Source organism: Eublepharis macularius, chromosome 1 (assembly GCF_028583425.1).
Source record: "Eublepharis macularius isolate TG4126 chromosome 1, MPM_Emac_v1.0, whole genome shotgun sequence".
Taxonomy (NCBI): Eukaryota; Metazoa; Chordata; class Lepidosauria; order Squamata; family Eublepharidae; genus Eublepharis; species Eublepharis macularius.
Genome location: NC_072790.1, coordinates 31,192,367 through 31,219,021, shown reverse-complemented (window position 1 = coordinate 31,219,021; position 26,655 = coordinate 31,192,367). Strand labels below are relative to the sequence as shown.

The window sequence follows — 26,655 nt, the reverse complement described above, 5'->3', positions numbered from 1 at the left end:
GAAGGCAATACTGTACTTTTCCATCTTTTCACATATAAAAGCCTAGCTACCATGGTCGGCTTGCATGTATGAATGTGACAGATGGATGGTCATAGATGCCAGCTCTTTCAGTGGACCCTCTTCACAGGTTTAGATGAGAGTCTCCATATTAGAAGGACGGTCTGTCTGGCCAATTCAGCAAATATCTTGTACTCTGAATACCTTCTATCGTGATAATTCCAGTTCTATTCCCACAGCAAGTGGAAGAAAAAGTGGGTATAGAGCAAGATTTTTACCTAAAAAGATTAATGTGTACTCTTTATTGTACATTGCTGGGCATACACCTTCCAATTTGTAGAAACAATATCAAATACTTTTAAAAAGGTAAAGGTAGTCCCCTGTGCAAGCACCGAGTCATTACTGACCCGTAGCGGGACATCGCATCATGACGTTTTCTTGGCAGACTTTTTGTTACGGAGTGGTTTGCCGTTGCCTTCCCCAGTCATCTACACTTTACCCCCAGGAAACTGGGTAATCATTTTACCAACCTCGGAAGGATGGAAAGCTGAGTCAACCCTGAGCCGGCTATTTGAACTTGGCTTCCACCAGGATCGAACTCAGGTCGTGACCAGAGCTCTGAGCCTGCTTATAGAGAGGACGGGCTACGTAGCCAATAAAATAAAATAAATAAAATATTTAAATTCACATTCATTCAGCTTCAAAAGAGTTGACTGAAGAAGCAATTTTTTAAAAAAAATAAAAAACCTTTTCCCACTGAGATTTCCTGAAGAAGGTGAGGTCAAATAGTCTAAATTTGTTTCTTGCTATTCAAGGGAATTCAAGAGATTTTTTTCAGTGTTGCACCAAATGGTGTAGCTCCTTGGAGAGAAAAATGTTAAAGAAGGGAACAGCATTTTTGTCCCAACATACCCGAGGAAGAACATTATCTACAATTCTTCCATTATTTAAAGCACTTGTCGTGTCTTTATTTCTTCCAGGTATAAAGTATAGAAATGTTACTAAAATTCTGAAAAATATCATTAGTACTGATCCTTTTCTATGATGGCTGCCCTTGTGAGCACATGTGCCCCAAGTCCTAGTAGAGTGGCATACTAGGGTACATTGCAGTATATGTGAAATCCCCAGTTTCTTGAGTGAGGGAGGGCTAATTCTCATCAAGGTCTATGCAACTGGTGAGCCTACACTAACGTAGCCAACCAACCATGGCTGGTGGCCCACCAGGGGTTTAATTGGCATCATATCTTTGCTGAGATTGCTGAAGCAAGATGGTTGCTAAGCAGGCCACCGTACATGGATATTGGGTTACATTTGACTTGTGGGGCCAAGTTGTGTAGTCTGCTGAACAAGGGAGCAAATAGTAGCATTCTGTTAAAGAGGGAAGCAGCATGACTTTGTCATGGCCATAGTTCCATAGATCCTCCCACTTCTGTCCCATAGGGCCAAACTAGAAGTGACGAGTTACACTTGAATGGCAAGTGAACAGACTCACACGTATTCCTCCCTGTTCACTAGTGCTCCACTTGTGCTCCACTCGATATGATCGATACGAATTACACTTGAATGGCAGGTGAACAGACTCACATGTATTCTTCCCTTTTCGTTTGTGCTCCACTTGTTCTCCACTCGATATGATCGATATGATCGAGTGGAGTGCAAGTGGAGCACAAGTGAACAGGGAGGAATACGTGTGAGTGTTCACTTGCCATTCAAGTGTAATTCTTCACTTCTAGCTTGGCCCTGAGTGTCCCAAGAGAATGCCATCCATGGTTTAGTACCAGGTGGCCTCAGAGAAGGCAAGAAAAGGTAAATTATATTACTTATTTCGTACAGCAGAGTCACAGTATGGGTGGAACTCATGGCTTCTTGTCATGTTAGAATTTGTTGTATCTGGTAAACATATGACAGACCAGAGAGCCATGGACGTCCTAGTTGAGGTCTGTCTGTCACACTGCGTCTTAAGGCACACATCTTACTGGATCAAGTTACTTTCTCTGTGTAAATTTGAGTTGGGACAATACTAGCCTATTTTTGTGACACCAGAAGAGTCACTTAGCTCTTGTATTAGTTTCTAGCCAGTTTAATCGCACCTCAGATAAGTTCTTATATCATTGGGTTACTTATGGCGGCATCAGTGCAGCGGGCGAAGCTGTGCATTGTTGCACAAATGTTACTTTCCCACAACTATTTAGAACAACTTCAAGATCTTTTATTCTTGAATTGAAAGAAGTGTTGGCTCTTTTATAGGGAGGGAAAAGGTGGGTGAATAATTTTAGGAGGGAGAGGTGGACAAGGGGAGGGGTAAACTGCCAGCTTCTTGATGCTGACAGGCATTCTCTCTTCTTAGACCTTTGCAGAATTTCCAGCTGCTGAAGAAGATACTTCCTGGAAGGAGTCCATGGTAGCAGAAGCAGACCTGGCCGCCACGTTCCAGCATATACTACAGGAACAAGGGCAGCGCTCAGCCCCTCCGAAGCAGGAATTCAGCACAGAGGTTCAGCTCACGATGAACTCACGTACTAAAAGCCTGGAAAGGACCCCCAAGCCTGGTAAGTTCTGCTGACCTGATCCTAGGCTGTATTTGGCAAAACACCTGGGGAAACATTTCATAAATGGCTTGTTTATTCACCTGAAAAATATCTACCCCCCCATCTCAGCTAATGTCTTTTGCAGGGGCTTTCAGATAGAATCCACAATGAAGACAAATCAGTGATAGTAATTAAGAAGACGTCAAAACGTTATACGTGAAACCGCCTATTAAAAATTATATATTCCGCCTATGTTCCAACATAGAACAAATGTCAAAAAATAAAACTGCAATCAACCAAAAATGAGTGAACAAAAAGAGTTTGGGACTGATGGAAGCTCAGATTAATGAAATGTGCTAGATAAGGGACTATGAGGTGGGACCTCTGCGTTAGGGTGTCACTAAAGAAAGGACTGCTTCTTTGATGGGTAGGGGCACCTGAAGAAAGAAAGACCTCTGTAGAAGATCTGAATTCTTTGGTAAACCCAGAGGACTAAGTGGTCCTTTGAGACCCCTTGCCTCAGCCTGTTTAAAATTCCAAAGGTCATTGTTCAGTCAACAAAGACATAGTCCCAGGAACCAAAACCTACAACTGACCTATCATTCCACTCAGCATATCTCCATTGGCTCCCAATCTGTTTCTGGAAACAATTCAAGGAGCTGGTGTTGACCTTTAAAGCCCTCTATGGCTTGGGACCAACATACCTAAAGGACTACTTACTCTCTTATGAACCTAGCTGACCACTGTGGTCTTCTTCTGAGGCCCTGTTTCAGGTACCCCCATCTTCTGAGATTAGGCAAGTAGCAAACTAGCAGAGGGCCTTCTCAGTTGTGGCACCAAAACTGTGGAACTGTCTCCCCATGAAGATTCATCTGTCCGCTTACATTACCATCTTCTACTAGCAGGTGAAGACTTGTTTGTTTCATTTGACATTTCTTCAGCGATCCCTTCTTCCTGCCCAGTATTTAAATTGTTGTTTTTATTATGTTGTATATGTACTGTAGCTCTGTTTTTAATTATTTTAATGATGTTTTTATTGGTTTTAATGGTTTTGAAGATGGGGTTTTATGGTGTATGTTTTTAATTTGTTAGCTGCCTTGTTAGCCCTTCTGAGGGCAGAAAGGCAGGGTATAAGTTTTGTAGAATACATAACAGATGCCAACTTTATATACTTGGCTAATACTTTTGTGGGACCAAATAACATCAGCTGCACCATCCTGAGTTCATCAAATTGCACATCGTCCAATAGCACCAACAATGTTATTCTGCTGTCTTCATTGGACAAATATGTTGGTTTCTGTGTGAGAAAATCAGTGAACAAAAATCAGACATAAAAAACTACAACATCCAGAAACCAGTAGGAGAAATGTATAGATAGGTTAAAGTGTGAGCTCTGTCTGTGTCACAAACAGAATAGCAGTTACAAATACTGAATGGAGAGGTCAGAGGTTCAAATAACTAAGCAAGGTGATGTTAAAGTGAAAATATACAGATACTGGTATAGACTTATAGGTTGGTAAAACACTTTAAGAATCAAAGCCTGTTTTTTAGCCAGGACAACACATAATGTTTAATTTCTTGGTGAATTCTAATTCAGCATTTTCATGCTGCATATTACCTTTGAAGATTTTTTTTTGTAGAGCAGTGACTTTCAGGTCTTTAAGAGTATACCCAGAGACATTAAAATGTCCCCCCCCCACACACACACGTAAAGATATACTTTTGAAAGGCTCATGACATAATTCACTCTGTGCCTTAACTCCTCCTTCCCTTCTTGTAATCTCCCCCATTAAGTAAAATTCCTACCTTGATCTCCATGTATCTGAAGAAGTGACTCTCGAAAACTCATATAGAAATAAATGTTGTTAGTTCTTTTGGTGCCACTGGAGTGCTGTATTCTAGATCTAGCCCAGGGTTTCATTAAAGTCATCCAGACCAATCCAGAAACAGGAAATGTCTGGGCAAAACATCCTGATTGGTCCATTGACTCTGTGGAAAGAAGATGGCAAAACCAACTGCGCCTTTAGCAGATAAAGATCAGTTCATGACAAGGGCCTCCTTTCCAGCTTGTTACCAGATCATTAAAAACGGCTTTAGTACATACAATATATGACTTTGTCCCCAACTCAGCTTTGGACAGTCCCGTAATTACAATGGCAGCCATGATAACCTTAACATGACCTCACAAGGCAGAGTCAGCAAACATGTTCAAGTCCCTCAAAGCCATCAGCTTGGTGGTTCTCCGCACCAAGTCCAAGTCCACCTGCAGCAGCTCAGCCAGAGTGTTCATTTAATGAATGGGGTCCATCAGCTCCCCCAGTTCAACTGAAAAATTGCTTGAGAGATCCTCAGGAACAGTGTGGGATGGAGCATGAAGGGTAGGAATACAGCTATAAGAATCAATGCATGGAAGTTCATGTAGATCTCTCATGCATTCCACACAAAGGTGCTGTTTCGGACCCATTTCCTCGTTTATTGTTTGCTGTAGGAACACTGTTGTAGAATACCAGAAAGGATGTATTTCTCTCCAGTGAAACAGAGTTTCACAACCGAAGCTAGGGTGTGGGATGGGGGCGGCCACAGCAAAACAGAAATCCTAAACAGAAAAGACCCTTTATAGAGGCAGAAGAACATCACCTGAAATTATAAATGAAACTGCAAGAGAGAGATTTATATTCACTGAATGTTTACCTAGGCCTTCCTCATTTGGATGGCCTATCATTCCACTCAGCCTCTCCCATCGGAGGAAGACTCCTTGAGCCACAGCTGGGTAAGATTCAGACTTCAAGTTGCAGGAACAATTTCACCTCATCATGAACTGTGAGTTTCAAGGGCTCTTCTGTATTGGGGGCAGAGAAAGATTCTTGACTTCCCCCTCCTTCTCAAGCCAAATGCTTCAAGTCACAATTTACATCTCTATAGGAGCAGGTTAAACTGACCCAGTAGGCTGCCAGCATCAGTAAAGAAATGGATTGATCTACTTGCGTTTTATTCCGTATGGGGAGGGAGGCAAACCATTTTTATTTGGCTGAGGGAGGCTCTCTGACCCTCTGAGAAACCCTAACCTCTGGTCCACCTTTCCTTGGCACGCCTTATGTCCCAAAAGTATACCTTCAAGTCATAGAATCAAAGCACATCCACATCAATTCAAAAGCAGAGGCCTGCAATCTCTGTGGCCATCAGTTGCTGGCACTCAATGATCCACATTGATTAAACTCATTCAGCTTGGCACAGGACGTCATGCGTTATAGCACGTCTCCCGCCTTGTTCCTGTTTTTCCATTGTTCACCAGAGGTACTCATTTCAAGTGAACTTGTCATTGTTGAATTTTCTGTGCAAATTTCTCTTACAATGGATCCTAGGCCAATTACCCTCAGAAGTCTTCCCTGTGTAATAGGATTCAGTCCTTCACAGGTACTATAAATACCTAACAAATGAGATTATCGAAAACCAAATTATCCCTAATGTGGTTTCTCCTAACAAGATAATGAAAAGGGTGTATCGTGTAGAGATTAGACATCTGCAGTCCCTCAAATGTTATTCACTGTGTACTTAATTTATCAGTAGGCTTTACTAATACTCAGTGGATTCTGCTCACTTTAAAGGCTAGATACAAAGCATAGCGGAAGTACTTTAGAAGATACAGAGCCAGAGTTCTGGAGGGGGGGCAGTGACAGAGGCCCAAATGGTGGTTCTATAGAGAGGGCCATGCTAGGACAACTTTGACAACTAGCGATGTGTTGCCACAGCCGAGACTGAACGGTTGTCTCACAACAAAGAGTAGTTGTGAAAGATTTGTGAAGGAGCCATAGCTCAGTAGTTAGAGCAGATACTTGGCATGCCGTATGTCCCACGTTCCATCCCTGCTATCTCTCCTGAAAGGGCCAGGAAGCTAACTGTAGTGAAGTGGAAAGCACCAGGTTATCCGGACCCATGTAAAATAGCTGCCTCTGTTCAAAGGCTTCTCAGATTTCCAGAGAGGTGTTGCCTCATGTATGGAAGCCTGTGTTTTGCTCCCTTCCAACATAGGCCGTTTCCACACATCCTAAAAATAGCACCCCACTTACCGAACACTGGTGGCTTTTTCATGGGATTTCTGACGTCTCCAAGCGGATGCAGACAGTTTTGCTTCCATTTTCTCGGCACTGCGAAAACCGCCTGCATCTGCTTTGAAAACGGAGACATCAGAAATCCCGCGAAAAAGCCACCAGTGTTCGGTGAGCGGGGCGCTATTTTTTGGACTTGTGGAAACAACCGTATCCTGCTCTGCTCCCAAGGGCAAGTTTGAGAGGAATGTCATTTTTTCTTTTCTCTTTAAGTTTTATCCCATCAATGGAATTTGAATAGTATTTGAAGTGGGAAGATCATCCTTTTCTTGCCATCCCTTTTGACATTGGCTTGACTGAGTTCAAAGATATTTGAAAAACATTCTGTATCCGGAATCCAAGTAGAGTCCACATTTGGATGCCACATTTCTTTTAATGAACCATTCATTATGCAACCCACCCAAAACGTTTTGACCTCCTTTGGAGAGTGACTGGCATCAAGCACTACCCCCCACTCCACCCGATGTTTCCTGCTTAGTTGAACTCCACAGTGAGACTTGGATTAGGCCAGATGCCTCCACAAGCCCCGAGAAGCATCTAAATGTTTTCAGGGTTAATTACATATGCATTTTAAAATCACAGCTGTAGAGCAGCACAAATATTCCTTTACTCTCAGTAGGTTTCTCAAAAGAATGCAACCATGCTATGCGGCAGCTTTCATTTCTAGAAATGCAATCCTGAGCAGACTTACTCCAATGTATGGCCATGGATGTCAGTGGTCTTAGACCGGAGTAACGTTGTGAAGGATTGGTTCCAGCTCCACCTCTCCTGAGATACAGCCAATGGGAGTGGACAGAATGCTGGACCAATGAGAGTTAGTGTCCATTGGAGGGGAAGAAGTCTTTTGGGAGCTGTTGAGGGAGAAGCATTTTGACTGCTGAGGGAAGGCAGCAGAGAGAGATAGCTGATTACAAACCTGTTCTGTTTACATTGAAACATTCTCTATTTAATTCCAAACCATTTATTAGTTTAAAATCCATTCACTCCTATGTTCCATCTTGTAAATAAAGTTTAATTTTGTTTTGTTTAACCCTGGCTGCCTTGAAATGGTTGGCTGAAGGAAAATTTCCCACACACAGGTCTCAAACTCTCTGGTCATATTAAACGGGCCAAGTTTAAATGGTGGCAGCATATATATAGGGGGAAAGAAACCTCTAAGTTACCTTTTCCCCAATAGCCCTGGGCTATAGCTGGGTACATACAGGGAACTGACTGCCTGTCTGGTGGGGCCTCTGGAAGAAGAGAAAGGGGGCCCTGTGAGAATTTGGGTCATGGCTTTCTGCCTGCTATAGTGGAGACTAGGCAGGTGGTGTGTGGTGACCCATCCTTTACTTGCCTGGGAGGCCCCAAACCTGTGAAGGGAGCTTTGGGGTGGGTGGCAAGGGGTGTGAAAGGCTGAGAGGGGGTCATCGCCATAAACACTATAAGATTGCACTGTACTTCTCTTAAACGTTGTGGTATACACTAGATGTTAGAGACTTATTTAAATTATTTGTATCTCAACTTATTTCCCTGTACTTAAGACAGCTAACAATACCACAACAGGTTGCAAAGAGCCCTTTAACAAATAAAAAGAATGCACAGATTAAAAATTCAACCTGATCTACCAAAACAGTTTGTCATTCACCCAATGCCCTCTGAAATAGGACTGAAATGGCCTGTGTGAAGCATTACCATTGTGCCTCTCCTCAGTGGCCCAAGTAATGGCCATAATATTGATCACATAGTTTAATTATTTGTGGTTGAATATAGGGAAAAGGACAAGCTCCTGGTTATAAGTATTGTTGGTTTGTTTATATAAAGTATTAATGTTCCATCTTTTACCCGAGACAGGTCTCCGAGGTGGACTAACAACATGATTAAGAATAAGCCACTTAAAACAAAACAAAAAATGCACAAAATAAGAACTCACAGCCAAGATTGCATATAAAAAGAACAGCAGAGCAGGTGACCAGTTCAAGAAATCAAATCAAATGCTGCCCAGAGCCTCAAGAAACAAAGATTTTTAGTTGGCACCTAAAATGGAATCATGCTGGCTCTCTATGTATACCGCTTGCAGTTGAGGCCAAAGTGTGTTCCCAAGTGTTTGTTCAGGACTCTTTCAGAGGTTTGCTTCTCATTTGGTCCCTTCAGTGATTTTACTAATAATGTGAACAGTTCATTGCATTCCCTGCCTTCTCATTTTTTTTGTCCTGAAACAGATGATCATTCTGCATCCTGGATCAATGGTTTTGTATCCTGGGTCAACCCAATTTATTCTGTTTCCCAAGGTAGCCCATGGAATGAGCAGAACAGATCCCAGTACTCAGCTGATATGGACACTTCTGATGAAGATGTGAAGGGAGCCCCAAAATTCTTGGCCCATCAACTGCATCACACCAAACGCAGGAGCCGAGCTTCATCCCAAGAGAACATAAATCACTCTGGAAATCAGGTAGATAAGGGATGAAATGCCTGTAAACTTTGAAGACTGTGTCCTAGAAATGGGAGTCCAGGTTTTAGTATTGCTTCTGATGATGGCACAAATTAAAAACTCAGATTGAGAGCGAGAAATCAGGGTTGAAAGAGGTCCAGTGTGTGCAAGACAAGCATACAGAATGGACATTTCTCGGTGTTCTTGTTGTAGAGGGAATATATGATACAAAACTGGCACGTTTTCATCTCTTCCCTGTGGGCTTCATGGAGCTCTTATTTGAACCGGGCCAAAAAGAATGTGTTTCTCAGCTACGTAAAGAGCAACCAGTTAAGCACTTCTGTCCGAAAGCTGGATGATAGAACTGAGCATGTGTAATGCAGTTCACTGAATGACATGTGTACGGGTAGGGCCGGATCAAGGGGGTAGGGGGGTAGTCTACCCCCGGTGCCACCAAGGAGGGGGCACCGGGAGCAGCTGCCAGCTGCCGGGAGTGCACGGGCAGCAGTGCGGTCAGCCTCCCAGCCCCCCGCACTGCCTTTCGCCTGCCCCGCAGGACGGGGTGGCCAGTTTGCCGCGCGCCACCTGTCCTGCAGGGCAGGCAAAAGGCAGCGTGGGGGGCTGCGAGGCCGCCAGCGCCATTTGCCTGCCCTGCAGGACAGGGGGCAGCCGACTGCCCCCTGTCCTGCAGGGAGGTGAATGGCGTGGGCAGCTTCCCAGCCCCACACGCTGGCTCCGCCAGTGCACCGCGCGGGTGGCACGCTCCGCCCTGCGTGATGATGTCACAGAAAAGACGTCATCACACAGTGCCAGGAGTGCGCGTGCGCAAAGTGCATGCTCAAGGGGTCAGACTAGGGTTGCCCTAGGCGCCAGCAACCCTAGATCCAGCCCTGTGTACGGGCCAAGAAGATGTTTGATGAAACCAACAGCTCTCTCTTCATGTAAATCCATAGACTCTGCAAATGTGTGAATTTTAATTAAAAAAAAACTGTAAGACTTAACTTTGTTTTGAGGGCCCAGAAGAGCAACTTATATTGCAGAGCTGTGTGCTTGAAATCTGATCACAGAAGTTCACATTGTTGTCCTCCTGGTTGCAAATAAGGGGAGCCCACTTTGCTCCTCAGAACTCTTTTGTAAAACTTTGCTTTAGCCACAGCTTAAGGGGCAGAGATGGGGAATGAGAAGTTCTCTCTGAAGAAGACGTTTTAGATCTGATTTTACTCTTTCAGAGTTGATTCACATTTCCACAAATGCTCTCTGCAATGGGGTCAAGAATCTTTGGGGCTACGTTTGTGCCTCTTGATTATCAGCCCATGCCGACTGTGGGCCAGGCCCTTCACTTAGCCCTTGACTAGGCCTCTCCTACAGGTACAGGAAGTGTCCCAAGAAAAGGCTCTCCTCCCGCCAGGACACCCATGGCCGGAGCTCCAGGAACTGTTCATGTGGACAATAGAGTTGGTGTTGAGGTCCTTGTGGAGTGGGGCTGCTTATGATGAGCTGAAGAATCTTGGTCCCCAAGGAAAGCCCCACCCAAAAGCCCTGATGCTACAGGGAGCCCTGCCAGTGCCCTCAACACAACTGGAAAGGCAAATACAACCAAACTGTTCCAATCTCATTCCTCCCACCCACGGACCCCCAGGGATATTTTTCACTAAAACCACTTGAAGTTTACTGAAGTTGTATTGTCGAAGGCTTTCACGGCTGGAGAACGATGGTTGTTGTGGGTTTTCCGGGCTGTATTGCCGTGGTCTTGGCATTGTAGTTCCTGACGTTTCGCCAGCAGCTGTGGCTGGCATCTTCAGAGGTGTAGCACCAAAAAGACAGAGATCTCTCAGTGTCACCAAAAAGACAGAGATCTCTCAGTGTCACTGAGAGATCTCGGTCTTTTGGTGCTACACCTCTGAAGATGCCAGCCACAGCTGCTGGCGAAACGTCAGGAACTACAATGCCAAGACCACGGCAATACAGCCCGGAAAACCCACAACAACCATTTACTGAAGTTGTTAGAAGGTGGACAATATTATTTTTTTCCCCAGCCTACCAGTGAGCAATAGCATAAGGCCCCCCCCTTCCCATATTGGAAGAATGTTCCTGATTTTTTAATAATCCAGATTTTTAAAAAATAAAAACTGGAAATGCAAAATGTGCAATTCCATTATGCGAATGCCATTAATTCAGTTCCCCTGAAGAAAGTCAGCTACCAAGGCCAGGTCTTCTTCATTTGTTTGACTACCCGTGAAACTTGCCCTTCCGTACTTTTTCTAGGTTCTGCTCATTTGTCCAGAGAGACTAATTTACTCTCTGCCCTGCCCATGATCTCTTTATGTTCAAAATGAGGACCCCTTTTGGTCTGGGATCAGAAAAGCAATGGAGGAATATGGCTGGAATGGTTTGGGGTACAGGAAATGGAACAGCGCCGTTCACTTCACCACCACTTGATTAGGTGATTTGTCTCATGCTATGTTCTAGCGTGAAACAGGCATATTCTGCTCTGCTTGTGCTTCTACTTTCCTTGGGAACGAAGCAGGCAATGGCTGTTCACCTGAACTGGCTCTTGCTGGAACCATTGAACGCAATGCACCTGTTGCTGAGGAACAGGCCTGGCCACCTTTGTTCCCTTTCTCACTGAGAAATACACTGCAGCTCTTTTATCGTTCCTATTTAACAGTCCAGCTTTTTATTTTGCAGCAAGAAGGGACTAATCCCTTTCTTCTGGCTGCATTGATTGTAACAGAAATTCCCACATTTTGAAAACCATCCCTGTTCACAGCCATTTCCTGTTTACTGTTGACTACCATGTGGCTCCATCCTGAAAATGGACTAACTAGCACTTTGGATAAGAGAAAATCTGGGGGGGGGGGTGAACTCAGCTTCAAAATCTCTTCTGCTTCAACCCCCCCCCCCCCAAAAAGCGTCATAGGCACTTGGTCATAATGACATATTACTTTTGAATGATACAAAAAATCTAATGGATGCAAATAGATTCCTTTTCTTTTAGGGTAGGGAAAAGGAGATTCATTCTCTCTCCTTGCTCAAAAGTTACATGTCATCTAAAAGTGCCAAAAAAGGCAGCGCTTTATATTCCATCAAAGAGATGCAGAAAGCAATGACTAGTGCAATTGAAAGTTATTTATTCTTAAGTTATCTCCTGTTATATGAATCAGTATTCCTGATTATTTAGATTCTCATTTCATACATCCCATACATAATGGAATCCCGTACAAGAAGTAACCCTGTTTATCCAGAGACTATTTGGGAGATCTTCAGCTGTTTGGATACATTTCAGTGGATGAAATCTCAGCTGGCTTACCATTTAATGGTGCATTCCTGGGCAAGAGTTATATCCTTCTAAGTCCATTTAAGTCAGTGGATCAAGAAAGGCAAAGCTGCTTATGCCAGAACATCCAGATGCCAAGAGGATGGTGAGCCCATTGCTCCCCTTCCTCCTATTCTGTGCACCCCCCCAGGCAGGCTTGCATGCGGCTAAAACCGTTGGTTGAGGAAGAGAGAGGCCCTACACAGGGTCTTTGGGATGTCGACATGGCCCTGGAAACACAGGAAGCTTTCAAGCAGCTCATGCAGCAACTTCCACTCAGCTGGAAGGTTCCCTCAGAGCCAAGCTACAAGTGATGACCAACACTTGCCTGGCAAGTGAACAGGCTCACGAGTATTCCTTCCTGTTCACATGCCATTCACTTGCACTCCACTTGATCAAGTGGAGAGCAAGTGAACGGCAAGTGAACAGGGAGGAATACATGTGAATCTGTTCACTTGCCAGGCAAGTGTCAGTCATCACTTGTAGCTTGACCCTCAGAGCCAAGCTACAAGTGACGCCTGACACAGGTTGGACACTTGTCAGCTTCCCTCAAGTTTTGATGGGAAATGTAGGCGTCCTGGTCTTGCAGCAGTAATGGAGAGCCAAGCTGTAAAACCAGGATGCCTACATTTCCCATCAAAACTTGAGGGAAGCTGACAAGTGTCCAACCTGTGTAAGGCGTCACTTGTAGCTTGGCCCTCAGTCAGTAGACTCTGAGACTACTGGGATTCTTATAGGGAGGCAAGAGATGCTGATTGACAAGAGCATCAAGAAGGCAAGGCAGGCAGCTCATGTTAGGATCCAGGAAGAGGCTCTACCTGGATCCTAACATGAGAGCATCTGGACAAGGCCAGGCATGTAGCCTTAGAGAGGGATAGTGAAGAGAACTAGGCAGGGGGACAAGGGAGGGAGGTGCTCAAATAGAGTACAGGAACCAAATCACCACCATCACCCCTTGTCCTTGCAAAATAGTAGTTAAGGGAGCTGCTGACAAATTGAATTAAAAACAACGTGCCCATATGATTCAGAGAGAAATTCACATTCAGACTACATTCAGGGGTGGCAATTTCCCTTGCCATGGCAGATCTCTACGTTGTCCCCGCTCCGTGCTATTCCTGGGGATCCACTCACCCCCGAAGGCGTGATTTTGCAAGGTAGAATGCCTCAGCGAGAGTGGGGAGATAGGAGAGCCCCCTTCATGTCATGCAAGCTGGGTTCACCCAGCTAGGATCCACTTCAGAAGGGTTTTAATATTCAGATATTGCACTTAGATCCGTAGAATTCTAACATGGAGAATGTTACGGCATTGAGCATTTTGTGAAATAGGTTTGTTTATTTGCTTGGCCCAGGTTCAAAGTGAAACCCTGTATTTCCCAGCCAATGAAGTCAATGTATTAATAAAGACTTTATTTTAAAATAATCTGATGACTCTAGCACTGATTAAACAAAACATCTGAATAGATACACATATCACTGCTTATGCTGTAGCATAAGCTTTCGAGAGCCACAGTTCCCTTCGTCAGATGTATCTGTAGCTTATGCTACAATAAAGTTGGTTAGTCTTAAAGGTGCTACTGGACTCTTTGCTACATATCACTGGTAACTTTGTAGGGGCTGGAAATGTTGTTCTAACTTAAATTCTGCTCATACCCACTCTTTGTTCTGTTTCCCTTAAAATTCCATGTTTATTGTATGTTTATAATAAGTTAAGGAAGGAAGTGCTTGGAGTCAGGTTTCACCATGTACTTGTTAAACCTGAAAATTGGGATTTATGCGGAAAAACCAGTCTGTCTGTAGCTGCAGAGATACAGCTACCAAGATCTAATGTGTTGTGCTGAGGTAAGAGGGTAATCCAATTATTCTGGAGATATTAATGGCTTGATCTTTGCAATGTTACTGGAGTTTAAGGTGTGCAGAACCACCTCTGTATGCTGTATTCTGTACTCCCAGTCTCTGTGAAGTACTCTTGATTTATACAGAGTTTCTGGAATTTTAAGGGAATCAGAACAAAGAGTGGGTATGAGCATAATTTAAGTTAGAACAACATTTCCAGCCCCTACAAAGTTACACTGTTTTTGAAGTTTGTTCCTGCTCTGAAGAAGAATCAGAATTTCAGAGGTATACCAGTGATATGTAGCAAAGAGTCTAGTAGCAACTTTAAGACTAACCAACTTTATTGTAGCATAAGCTACAGATACATCTGACGAAGAGAGCTGTGGCTCTCGAAAGCTTATGCTACAATAAAGTTGGTTAGTCTTAATGGTGCTACTGGACTCTTTGCTGTTTTGCTACCGCAGACTAACACCTCTGGATCTATGACTAGTGATATGTGTATCTATTCAGATGTTTTGTTTAATCAGAGTCATCAGCTTATTTTTAAAATAAAGTCTTTATTAATACATTGACTTCATTGGCTGGGAAATACAGGGTTTCGCTTTGAACCTGGGCCAAGCAAATAAACAAACCTCAGTGTCTTCCTTAGAGTGTGAGGACTGTGCCTTGCAAAGACTGAATGTTGTAGGGAAGTATTCAGTTATTAAGCAGCACTGTAATTTAGTGGTTTATGTACTGCTTTGATTCAGTCAAAGAGGTTTTAATCTCCATGTGGCTGTTGAAAGTAATGCCCCCTCACAGGTGGAGTGCAGCAAATGCCACGCTTAGTTAAGATGACTTCCGTCCATAGATTATTCTTCTACATGTCACAGACTTTTTAGGATTGTAAGAGCTGCAGATTTAGCTTTGCACCTGGTCCGGTGGACAAGGAAACCAGAAGGATATGACCTTGGCTGCTTGGCATGAAGCCTCTTTAAGACCAGGCTTACATACAACAGTTTTTCTCCCATTCATCAGAATCTCAAGACATCCTAGAGTTCTTATAAGCTCTGCTTCCCGGGCATAAGTTAATGATACCGTCTACGCAGCAAGATTTGAGTCCAATGGTATGTTAGAGACCAACAAGATTACAGGTTACCTACCTGGAATCACATTTCTGAAACTATGCCATCTTTGGTGGACGGAAGCCCCTGGGAAGTGGTAGAGTATAAATACGAACAAACTGTTCTGGAGTCATAATATTAATGAACTTTGAAGAGAAGTTTCAGGTGGGTAGCCATGCTGGTCTGCAGTAGAACAGTAAGATATAAGTCCATTGGTCCATTAAGCCTTGTTGGTCCATTAAGACCAACAAGATTTTCAGGGTATAAGCTTTCGACAGTCAAGCTTTCTTCCTCAGATACAAGTAGGAATGGAAATCCCTGAGCTCTTATATCCCAGTCAGGGTCAGTATGAGTTCCAGGATCTCCATTCCAGCTGGTATCTAAGGAAGGGAGCTTTGATTCTTAAAAGCTGATATCCTGGAAAACTTGTTGATCTTTAAGGTGCTACCGGACTCCAGTCTTGCCTTTAAAGACTCCTGTTCCTTCCTTACTCTTCCTCTATTGTGATGGAAATGGAGGAATTCTTGCTATCTGGATGTGTTGACTAGCCACATAGTTCCAACCACTAGTGTCAGGTCCAGAGGCGCCCCCTGGTGGCGGCGACGGCGGGTCGGAGCGGGGCGGCCTCGGCGGGTCCGTCCTGGGGCGGCGGGTAGGCTTGATGGGGGGGGCGAGCGTGCTCCCCTCCCCTGGCGGCCTCAGATAGGGCGGCCCCTGTCTGTACCGGGGTGAGCCGGACAGCACATAGCTCCACCCAGCCGGCTGCACCTTAGCTTCAGGGCAGCCTGGCTTCTCTCTCCTCCCCGGCCTGCCAGGGGAGTGCCCTTATATACCCTCTGGCTCCCTTCATCCCCACCCCCTTTCCCATGCTCCCCCACCCAAGGCCATCCCCAACACCTGGGCCAGGTGCGGCCATGCCTGCCAGCCCTGCCCAGTCCTAGCCCATTGGTGGGTGTCGGGGGTTCCTCCCGCCTCCCAGGCCCTGTCGCCCTCCTCCTCTGTGACGGGCAGCGGGTCGAGCCTCTCCCGCTCATGCGCTGCCCGGTCTGCTCTTGCCCGAGGGCCGGGCTGAGCCTGGTTGGCTCCTTCCCCCTCTCCCAGTTGCAGCCACTGGGCGCGGCCCCGGTGGGCGGAGGGCGCCTGCGCCGGCGTCTGCCCGCCCGGCGCAGCCTGGCTCCACCTGCTCCCGGCCTTTCCCCTGCCCGGGCTGCACCGCCGCCGCCGCCGCGGCAGCTGTTGGGGCCGCCGGAACGCCGCGCCGGCGAACAGCCACCCGCCCGGGCTCTCGGCCGGCGGCGGGGTGGCGGGCGTGGCGGCGGGCGCTCCGGGAAGCGGCGGGCTGTCGCGGGGGCTGCTCCGTCGGGCCGGCTCCGCGTCCTCCTCGCCCGGCCTTGCGCCGCGTTCCAGGTGAGCGGTGGGGTGCGTGCGGGGACTGCGGTGGGGGCCGGGGGGGTGCGGCGGCGGCGAGTCTGAGGCCCCCGGGCCGGGCCTCGGACACCCCCCCCTTTGCGTTGCGTTGGGGTGTTCTTCACCAGCGAACATCCGCGACAGGAAGTCGGCGTTGGCATGCAACCTCCCGGGTCGGTGTCGGATGGAGAAGCTGAAAGGGAGAAGGGACAGGTACCACCTGAGTACTCTGGCGTTATGGTCCTTCAGCCGGGACATCCAGACAAGGGGGGCGTGGTCCGTCACGAGGGTGAAGGGATTGTTAGCGAGGTAATACTGTAGGGTCCCGACGGCCCACTTCACAGCCAGGGCCTCTTTCTCGACAACAGCATACTTCCGTTCGGCCGGTTGGAGCTTCCGGCTGATAAAAAGGATCGGGCGCTCCTGCCCTTCGTGCTCCTGGGCAAGGACTGCGCCCAGGCCGGTGTCCGAGGCGTCCGTCTGGAGTATGAACGGACGCTCAAAGTCCGGGTTGTGCAACACGGGGGACCCCGATAGGGCGGCCTTGAGGTCCGCAAAGGCCTCCTGTCGCTCCGGGGTCCACTGTATCTGGTTGGGCTGGGTCTTTTGGAGGCAGTCGGTCAGGGGGCTGGCTCGGCTGGCATAGCGGGCGATAAATTTGCTATAGTAGCCCACCAATCCGAGGAACCCTCGCAGCTGCTTCTTAGTCCTCGGTTGTGGGCACGCCTCGACCGTGGCCACCTTGTCCGGGAGGGGCCGTAGCTGTCCCCGCCCGACCAGGAAGCCGAGGTACTTCAACTCCTGGAAGCCGAGGCGGCTCTTGGTGGGGTTGGACTTCAGCCCGGCATCCCGGAGGACTTGTAGCACCTGTCTGAGGTGGCGGAGGTGGGACGGCCAGTCGGGACTGTAGACGAGGATGTCACCTATGTAGGCCGTGGCGAACCCTTGGCACTGGGCGAGGGCCCGGTCGACCAGCCGCTGGAATGTAGCTGCTGCCCCGTGCAGGCCAAAAGGCATGACCTGGAACTCGAAGAGGCCTTGCGGGGTGGCGAACGCCGTCTTTTCCTGGTCCCCGGGGGCCATTGGGACCTGCCAATAGCCCTTGGTTAGGTCGAGGGCCGAGAGATAGCGCGCCGCTCCAAGTTGGTCGATGAGGACGTCCGCCCGGGGCATAGGGTACGCGTCGAACTTCGCGACCTTGTTCACTTCCCGGTAGTCGACGCAAAAGCGCACAGTGCCGTCTGGTTTCGGGACCAGCACGATCGGGCTCCGCCACTCGCTGCGGGATGGCTGGATCATGCCTAGCCTCAACATCACCTCCACTTCCCGGGCTACCGCGTCCCATTGCTTCCGTGGGAGGGGCCTCCAAGTCGCTCGGGCCACCTGGCCCGGGGCCGTGGGGATGGCGTGCTCTGCTAGGTTCGTGCGCCCTGGTCGGGTGGAAAAACAGCCCGGCAGACTGGCCAGCAGGTCTTGCAATTGCTGCCGTTGCCAGGGCTGCAGGGCCTCGTCGAGCCCAGGGGCGGTTTCCTCGGGTTGGCGGTCCGTCCATGGGAGGTCCCCGGCCGGGGGATCGGAGGGGTCGTCGGCCAGCTGGCACTCCCCCAGCGGGCGGGTCTGCCAACCCTTCAGGTCATTCACATGCAGGCGTTTGACTTGGCGGGGGGAAGGGCCGCACTGAACCTCGTAGGACTGGGGCCCGAGCACCCGCTTGATGGGGAAGGGCCCCCACCAGGGGTCACCCTGAGGGTGCGGCCCGAACACCCTCCGGCTGACCAGAACCCGGTCCCCCTCGCGGAAAGTCCTCAGCCAGGTCCCGCGGTCATAACGGGCCTTCTGTGCCATGCGAGCCTTCTCCAGGTTCTGGCCCGCCAGCGTCCGAGCTGTCTCGAGCCATTCCCGAAGATCCCGGACATGCTCTGGCGCGGGCTGCCCCGGCTGGGGTTGCGCGGAGGCCTGCTGTCCTTCCATCACCCCCAGGATCCCCCGGGGGTTGCGCCCATAAAGCAATTCAAAGGGGGTGAAGCCGGTCGATGCCTGGGGGGATTCATGGACCGCAAACAGCAGAGGGTCAACGTAAAGGTCCCACTGGGATGGGCGGTCATGGGCCAGCCGCCGCAACATCTGCTTGAGCGTTTGGTTGAAGCGTTCGACCAAACCGTCGGTCTGCAGGTGGTATATCGTCGTAAAGATCTGCCGCACCCCCATAGTGCGACACAGCTGCCGGGTGACGGCGGCGGTGAACGGGGTGCCGCAATCTGAGATCACCTCCTGCGGGATGCCCACCTGGGAGAAGAACCGGACTAGGGCTCTGGTCACCCCGGGGGCTTGCATGGTGCGCAGGGGCACCGCCTCCGGGTACCGGGTGGCATAGTCCACCAAGACGAGCAGGAATCGGTGCCCTCGGGCGGTCCGTGGCAAGGGCCCAATAAAGTCCATGGCCACCCTCTCGAAAGGAGTGTGGATCACTGGCAGGGGGGCCAAAGGGGCCCGGGGTGGAGGCCGATTGGAGGTCCGTTGACACACGTCGCAGGTCCGGCAGTAGTCTTTCACGTCCTGGGACACAGACGGCCAGAAGAAGCGCGTCAGGACCCGGGCCAAGGTGTTGTTGGGGCCCTGGTGACCGGCCCAGCTGTGGTCAAGCGCGTGGGCTAAGACGATCTGCCGGTAGCTCCGTGGGACCAGGAGCTGTCGGGCCTCGTTCCCCCTCGTCATCGTGATGCGGAACCACACGCCCCCTTCTTGGATGACCCGGGGTGTTCGGCCCGCCCGCCTTGCGTCCCTCACCACCCTGTCACTCACCGCCACAGTATCCCGGAGGCCCTCGAGCGACGGGTCGTCTGCCTGGCGGGCGACAAATTCCGGGTCCGTGGTCCAGTCCTGGGGTGCAGGGCTGGGCCTAGGCTGGGGAGGGCCAGCACCGGTGGAGGCCTCAGCCGGCAGCGCCTCATCCGCACCCCGGGCGTCCCGCAGGTGTTGGTGGAAGTTCGGGGTGTCGCGGCCCAGCAAGATCGGGTACGGTAGGGCCGGGACACGGGCGAGTTCCACCTCCCAGGTTCAGCCACGGCACGTCAGGGGGACCTTTACCACCGGGTAGGTCTCTGAGTGCCCGTGGAGGCAGGCCACAGACGTCGATCGGAGGACGGGGAGGCCTGGGGGGAGCAGTCGGGTGCGGACCATCGAGACTGAGCTGCCGCTGTCCAGAAAGGTGGAGAGGCGGCGGCCGGCCACTTCGACCATTATCAACAGCGGGGGCGGCCGCGGAGGTCGGGACGTCGCCGGGTATGACTCCTCCCACCCGGCGTCGCATTCCATAAGGGGGCAGTCCCGGATGAAGTGCCCCCGTTGGCCACACTTAAAGCAGGGGCCACGGTCCTCTAGGTCTCGAGCCCCCCTTGGGCCGGCCTCCGGAGCCGCGGCTGGTGGCGGGCGGCTCCAGGCCCCCTCCCTGCGGGGCCCTGGGGGAGGTAACAGGGCCGGCCCCGGCCGCGCGCCCGATCCGTCGCGGTTCCCTGCTCTGGCACGCCCTGGGCGCGGGGCCTCCTGGGGCTTGGGCGGGGGTCCGGAGGCCCGTAGGTTTGCCCCGGGGTCCCGGGGGGCCTCCCGTGGGTCAGCCGCGGCTGCAAAGTTCTCCAGGAGGGCGGTGGCCTCTTTAAGGCTCTCCGGGCGGCTGCATGCGACCCAATGTCGGGCCTTCGAGGGAAGGATAGTGAGTAGCTGCTCAAGGATCACCTGATCCACGATTTTCTTCTCCCCGTCCATCGCGGGCCGCAGCCAGCGGTAGGCGGAGTCCCGGAGGGCGTTGACCAGGGTCCGGGGCCGCTCAATCTTTTTGTACGTGATAGCCCGGAACCGCTGCCGGTAAGAGTCCGGGGTCACCTCGTAGCGATCGAGGATGGCCACCTTCAGGGTCTGGTAGTTGGCGCTCTCCTCCTTTGGTAGAGCCTTCAGGGCCGCCTGAGCCTCCCCTGATAGGTAGGGCCCCAGGATGAACGCCCATTGATCCCTCGGCCACTGAGCTGCCTCGGCGGTGCGCTCGAACGCCTCCAAGTAGGCATCGATCTCATCACTATCTCCCAATTTCGTCAGTTGGAAGGGTGCGCCCCGTCCGGGCCCTGAGGGGGTCCCGGCATGCCCCGCCCCCAGGGCCTGGGCCAGGCCACGGAGAAGAGCCGCCTGGGTCTCTTGCTGCTGCGCGGCCACGTCCCGCAAGAGTCGCACCTGCTGCTCAGCCATCCACTGGCCCAATTGGCCGAGGTCCGAGGTGGGCGGAGTCGTGGGTTGCCCGGCGCCACTGGCGGCTCCTGCGGCAGCCTGATTCATTGTTGGGGCGACCTCCGTCGTATAAACGGGACTCTGTGGCCGAGGCGGCGAGTGGAAGGTCGCGGGGCGCAAATAGGCGTGGGCTCTCGTCCAGCCGGGCGGGGTTGGAAGGTGCGGTCGTGGGCGTCTCACAGCGGGATCCGTGCCCACATTCTCCACCACAATGTCAGGTCCAGAGGCGCCCCCTGGTGGCGGCGACGGCGGGTCGGAGCGGGGCGGCCTCGGCGGGTCCGTCCTGGGGCGGCGGGTAGGCTTGATGGGGGGGGCGAGCGTGCTCCCCTCCCCTGGCGGCCTCAGATAGGGCGGCCCCTGTCTGTACCGGGGTGAGCCGGACAGCACGTAGCTCCACCCAGCCGGCTGCACCTTAGCTTCAGGGCAGCCTGGCTTCTCTCTCCTCCCCGGCCTGCCAGGGGAGTGCCCTTATATACCCTCTGGCTCCCTTCATCCCCACCCCCTTTCCCATGCTCCCCCACCCAAGGCCATCCCCAACACCTGGGCCAGGTGCGGCCATGCCTGCCAGCCCTGCCCAGTCCTAGCCCATTGGTGGGTGTCGGGGGTTCCTCCCGCCTCCCAGGCCCTGTCGCCCTCCTCCTCTGTGACGGGCAGCGGGTCGAGCCTCTCCCGCTCATGTGCTGCCCGGTCTGCTCTTGCCCGAGGGCCGGGCTGAGCCTGGTTGGCTCCTTCCCCCTCTCCCAGTTGCAGCCGCTGGGCGCGGCCCTGGTGGGCGGAGGGCGCCTGCGCCGGCGTCTGCCCGCCCGGCGCAGCCCGGCTCCACCTGCTCCCGGCCTTTCCCCTGCCCGGGCTGCGCCGCCGCCGCCGCTGCCGTGGCAGCTGTTGGGGCCGCCGGAACGCCGCGCCGGCGAACAGCCGCCCGCCCGGGCTCTCGGCCGGCGGCGGGGGTGGCGGGCGTGGCGGCGGGCGCTCCAGGAAGCGGCGGGCTGTCGCGGGGGCTGCTCCATCGGGCCGGCTCCGCGTCCTCCTCGCCCGGCCTTGCGCCGCATTCCAGGTGAGCGGCGGGGTGCATGCGGGGGCTGCGGTGGGGGCCGGGGGGGTGCGGCGGCAGCGAGTCTGAGGCCCCCGGGCCGGGCCTCGGACAACTAGTAACCAAAGTCATTATATGACCTCTGTGTTCCTATAGCCGCAGAAGGTAACACCAGCTCCGTGAGTAAATAGGCATTTGCAAATAACCAGCTCCCCATGTGAAACTCGTACTAGATCTTTAGAAGCTGTTCTTTTCCGTCTGAGAGACTGCCAGACTCTTCCAGTTCACAGTCAACAGATTTATTAGGCTGTTTGTTGGGTTCAGCTCCGTCCTGTTGCTAAAAATTCCCTTCAGTATTTAGTGGGAAATTGCCAGCCTGTGTCATTTTAGATGAATTGGAGATGTGTCCCAGTTGAGGCTTTTGATTATTCTCCCAAGCCGGAAGTAGCCTTTTTTTACTCTTCTGTTTCTCTGCAAGTATGATTTCTCTGTGCAGATTCACAGGTGACCCACTCTTGACCAGGTATGGAAGATACACTTGTTGAGCATTTCTTAAAACATGCTCTTCAGGAAGGGAATGAAGTAGAGAAGAACAGCATTATCTCAGTTTTATGAAGAGCTAAAGGGATATAAAGTGTTTGCATATTTAGCATTTAAATGGCTGCCAGGCAGGGCAGCACTGGAAACCATCCCACCCGCTCCCCAATTGCTTTAAAGTTCTTGATTTTATTTGTTTTTTATTTACTTTATTTATAGTCTGCCTTTCTTGCTGTGACTCCAAGCGGATTACATGATATAAAACACTGCCGTTGATTTTGAAATGTTTATTTTATTTCATTTTTATCCAAAAGGAGGGATTGAAGATAAAAAACTTCTAGGGAATAGTTCTCTCTGCTAGATTGGTGCAGTAGAAAGCACCCTAGGCATTTAGTTTGAAGAGGAAGAGATTCAGATCCCGTCTCATCCATGGATAAATTTGGTTACATCACAATATCTCAGGTTCATGGCCCCATTGGGAAAATAAGAATAACATGAGCTTTTTTCCCCAAGGTTTGCAGTGATGGTGAGAGAGCTAAAGCAATGATGTTACTGAGACTGAAGAAATAAACCTCCATTAATTATCACCAGGAAAATAAAACAAAATCAGTTCCACTAAGAATTCAACAGAGCCAAGCTACAAGTGACGCCTTACACAGGTTGGACGCTTGTCAGCTTCCCTCAAGTTTTGATGGGAAATGTAGGCGTCCTGGTTTTACAGCTTGGCTCTCCATTACAGCTGCAAGACCAGGATGCCTACATTTCCCATCAAAACTTGAGGGAAGCTGACAAGCGTCCAATCTGTGTCAGGCGTCACTTGTAGCTTGGCTCAGCTCTCAAGAGCAAAAGCAGACGTGACGTATTTAAGCATACAACTTTAAACACACAGAGAGAGGAGGGAGGGGGATTTTAAAAGCAAAGGGGAATTCCCATTGAGGAGCACAAACCCTTTTCTCACCTCTCCAGGCACCATTCTCACAACTGTGTGTCTGATAGGAGATCTCTGGGGAGGTGGGTAACAGGGCTAAACTGTGAGGAAGGTAGGGGAGCTGGGTTGGGTCCCTCACTTGTGGGTTTGAAATGAGACTCACTGGCCCTACCTCTTTTCTCCCTGGCTGGGAGGTTCCATGATGCCGTTTCTCAGCGGACTCATTGGAAATGTCCCTGAGTTTTGCTGGAAATTCAGTGGCTTGTAGTCAGATGTGTTTGGTGGTTCTTGGGAGAAACAGATGTGTGTTTTGTTACCTTGCTCCAGAGTAGCCAAGACAAGAAACAAGCTGTTTCCAGCACCCAGCTCCTCGAGGAAGGGAACAATCCCAAGGGCATTCTGGACACTGTTGAGAATCATAGCACTGGTGTAATGCCTTTCTGATGCCACACCAATATAAACCTGGCATTAATGGCACAAGGGGTTGCTAGGAAGGAGCAGGGTCTGCTCAGCAACTTAACCCCCCTCAGCCCTTGGGCAAATGTAACATTATGCCATAAGAAGAAGTGGGTAAGTATAAATGCTTCTGTTGCTCCCCCAGGTAAAAAATACTTTGCAAATGGAAAAACAAACAAAAACACCCACCCCATGCTTTGCTGTGCTAGTGTTCTACTTCCAGAGAAGGTTTTTTTCTAACCTACCAGGGCATCAAAAATGTGATAATCCCCTTGGAGTCTGTTCAGCCACAGGATTCTAGAATCATAGGGTTGGAAGAGACCTTCAGGGTCATCTAGTCCAACCCCCTGCACAATGCAGGAAATTCACAACCTGCAAAGAAGGAGAGCCCACCACCTCCCAAGGAAGCCTGTTCCACTGAGGGACCGCTCTAACTATATACTGCATGTTTATATAACGATTACTGACTGAGACTGTTTAAAGAAGAGGGAATCGATTGACGTAATGGGATTTCCCCATCATTACTGGCGAAATGCAAAATTTATGCTTGCCCCTTATTCCGGGCTTATTGGGTAACGCCTTCACAGGTGGTGGTTTACAAGGATGTTACCTCTCTATAACAAGAGCCAGAGTCTTTCATTCAGATTTCAAGTATTGGGAAATGCAGTGAAATGTATGCAGCCTGTATGTCAGCCTTCCTACTTGACGCATTTCATAACTTTATTGTCGACCCCATCCCATTTGGAATTTGGAAGGAACAAGTCCTGAATTTTCTCTTTTCCATTGCTCCATTCGCCTCTTAAAGTACTCCAGCGCATGGTTGGAAAATCGTTATCAATTAAAGATTCAGTTCTTTGAAACGTGGCGTGTGTTTTTCCTGATTTGCAAGGTAGTGCTGGTGAGAACATATTGGCCTTTCACATTCTGGTTACCAACTTTGATGCAGTATCTTCTTCTGATATTCTCTGTCAGAAAGATTTATCACCAAAATAATGTGAATTGCATTTTTAAAATCCCTAATTCCGTGATCTGTCAAATGGATACAGACCATCTGTAGCAGAAGTGCAGGCCTGCTTGAAGAAAAAGGAAAGAAAACCATGGGAGGACTGGAACTCAGTACTTAAAACAGGCATGCAGACTTTTCACACATTTCCATCGAGTGAGAAGACAGTCTTCATTTTTATAAAAATTAAATTCCTAACCTTTATTATGAACCTGAAAATGCCTATAATTTCAGTAGGGCACTCACTGTGTGCTCTATATTGCTTGCTTCGTTTATCGTCGCAGCAACCACTTGAGGACGGTTTGTGCTTTTTTCCCGTTTTGCAAGTGGAGAAATTAAAAATATATACGTTCATGACTCCCGCCCCTGTACCCAGGTCAATAGATTTTTTATCAGTCTGCACAGGCAGGCTTAAAGCCAGATTATAAGAACCCAAATTACTCTTTTTAAAAAAAAATCGCATTCCACTTATTCTAATCTAGGCTTGCTTGTTATCTTTTAATGGTTAAAATTCACACAGCTTTTCATTGGAAGTGGGGATCTGGTGTGTGCTGGCCTCTTCCTGGAATATCAAAAGGTGGTGGGAGCTGTTCTGTTTTTCTGTCTACACTTGTGCTAAGGTGCCGTCTGGCAGTGGTGGTGGGCTCTGTCCTACTCTCTCCTCTTTCCTCTCTGCTTTAGATACTGGAACTCAGCAAACGCATGTCAGCTATCGAACGCATGCTGAACCGTCTTGAGGAAAAGATCCTGGTTCACCCAGAAAAGGTAAAACAAGGAACGGAAACTTGTTTGGAGGGAGGGGAAAAAAATCTGTGGTGTGCAAGTTCAATCCTTTCATTGAAAGAAATGCCACTACTGTAACTCCTTCCACACACACTGATTAAGGTGCTTTCAATCCACTTTCAACGCAATTAGCAATTGTTTGCAAGTGGAGTTCCCCATTTCATTCAGTAAAATCCAGCTGTGAAGTGCATCAAAAGCAGATTGAAAGTGCATTAGTCAGCATCCCATGAAAGCAATAAGTGTCTTGGCCATCAGCAGAGTGGCAGCAGCTAGCTTTCAAAAAAGGGAGGTGACTTTAGTTACCGACAGGGCTTTTTTCCTGGGAAAAGAGGTGGTGGAACTCAGTGGGTTGCCCTAAGAGAAAATGGTCACATGGCTGGTGGCCCCACCCCCTGATCTCCAGACAGAGGGGAGTTGAGATTGCCCTCTGTGCTGCTGGAGCGGTGCGGAGGGCAATCTAAGCTCCCCTCTGTCTGGAGATCAGGGGGCGGGGCCACCAGCCATGTGACCATTTTCAAGAGGTTCCAGAACTCTGTTCCACCGCATTCCCGCTGAAAAAAAGCCCTGGTTACTGAGGATGATTAATATAATATTCCCATCCTCTGTCTATTTGAGTCGTGGTTCCCACCTTACACTGAAGGGAAGGTAATCAAGGCCTACAAGTTCCAAGCCCTCCCAGAACTGCCTCCTGCAGGCAGTCATTCCATTGGTCATTATGGAACAACATATACTATCTAAGGGTAGGGTTGCCAGCTCCAAGTTGGGAAATTCCTGGAGATCTGGGGGGTGAAACCTGGAGAAAGTGGGGTTTGGGGAGAGAAAGGACCTTGGCATGGCATAAATCCATAGAGTCCACCCCCCAAAGTAGAAATTTTCTCCAGGTGAAGTGATCTCTGTGGCCTGGAGACTAGTTGTAATTCCGGGAGATCTCCAGCGACTA

General features: G+C 49.8%; 1 protein-coding gene across 2 annotated transcripts in view; it reads left to right on the top strand.

Moving 5' to 3' along the window:
• MLPH (melanophilin) overlaps nucleotides 1-26,655 on the top strand; it is a 96,064-nt gene that overhangs the window by 42,326 nt on the left and 27,083 nt on the right. Inside the window, exons 8-10 of one of the 2 annotated variants that reach the window (XM_054995825.1) lie at nucleotides 2,345-2,546; nucleotides 8,902-9,065; nucleotides 25,614-25,697. In XM_054995825.1, coding sequence (XP_054851800.1) covers nucleotides 2,345-2,546; nucleotides 8,902-9,065; nucleotides 25,614-25,697 — 450 coding nt within the window. The remainder of the gene's footprint in view (nucleotides 1-2,344; nucleotides 2,547-8,901; nucleotides 9,066-25,613; nucleotides 25,698-26,655) is intronic. The other variant, XM_054995832.1, reaches the window with a different exon arrangement.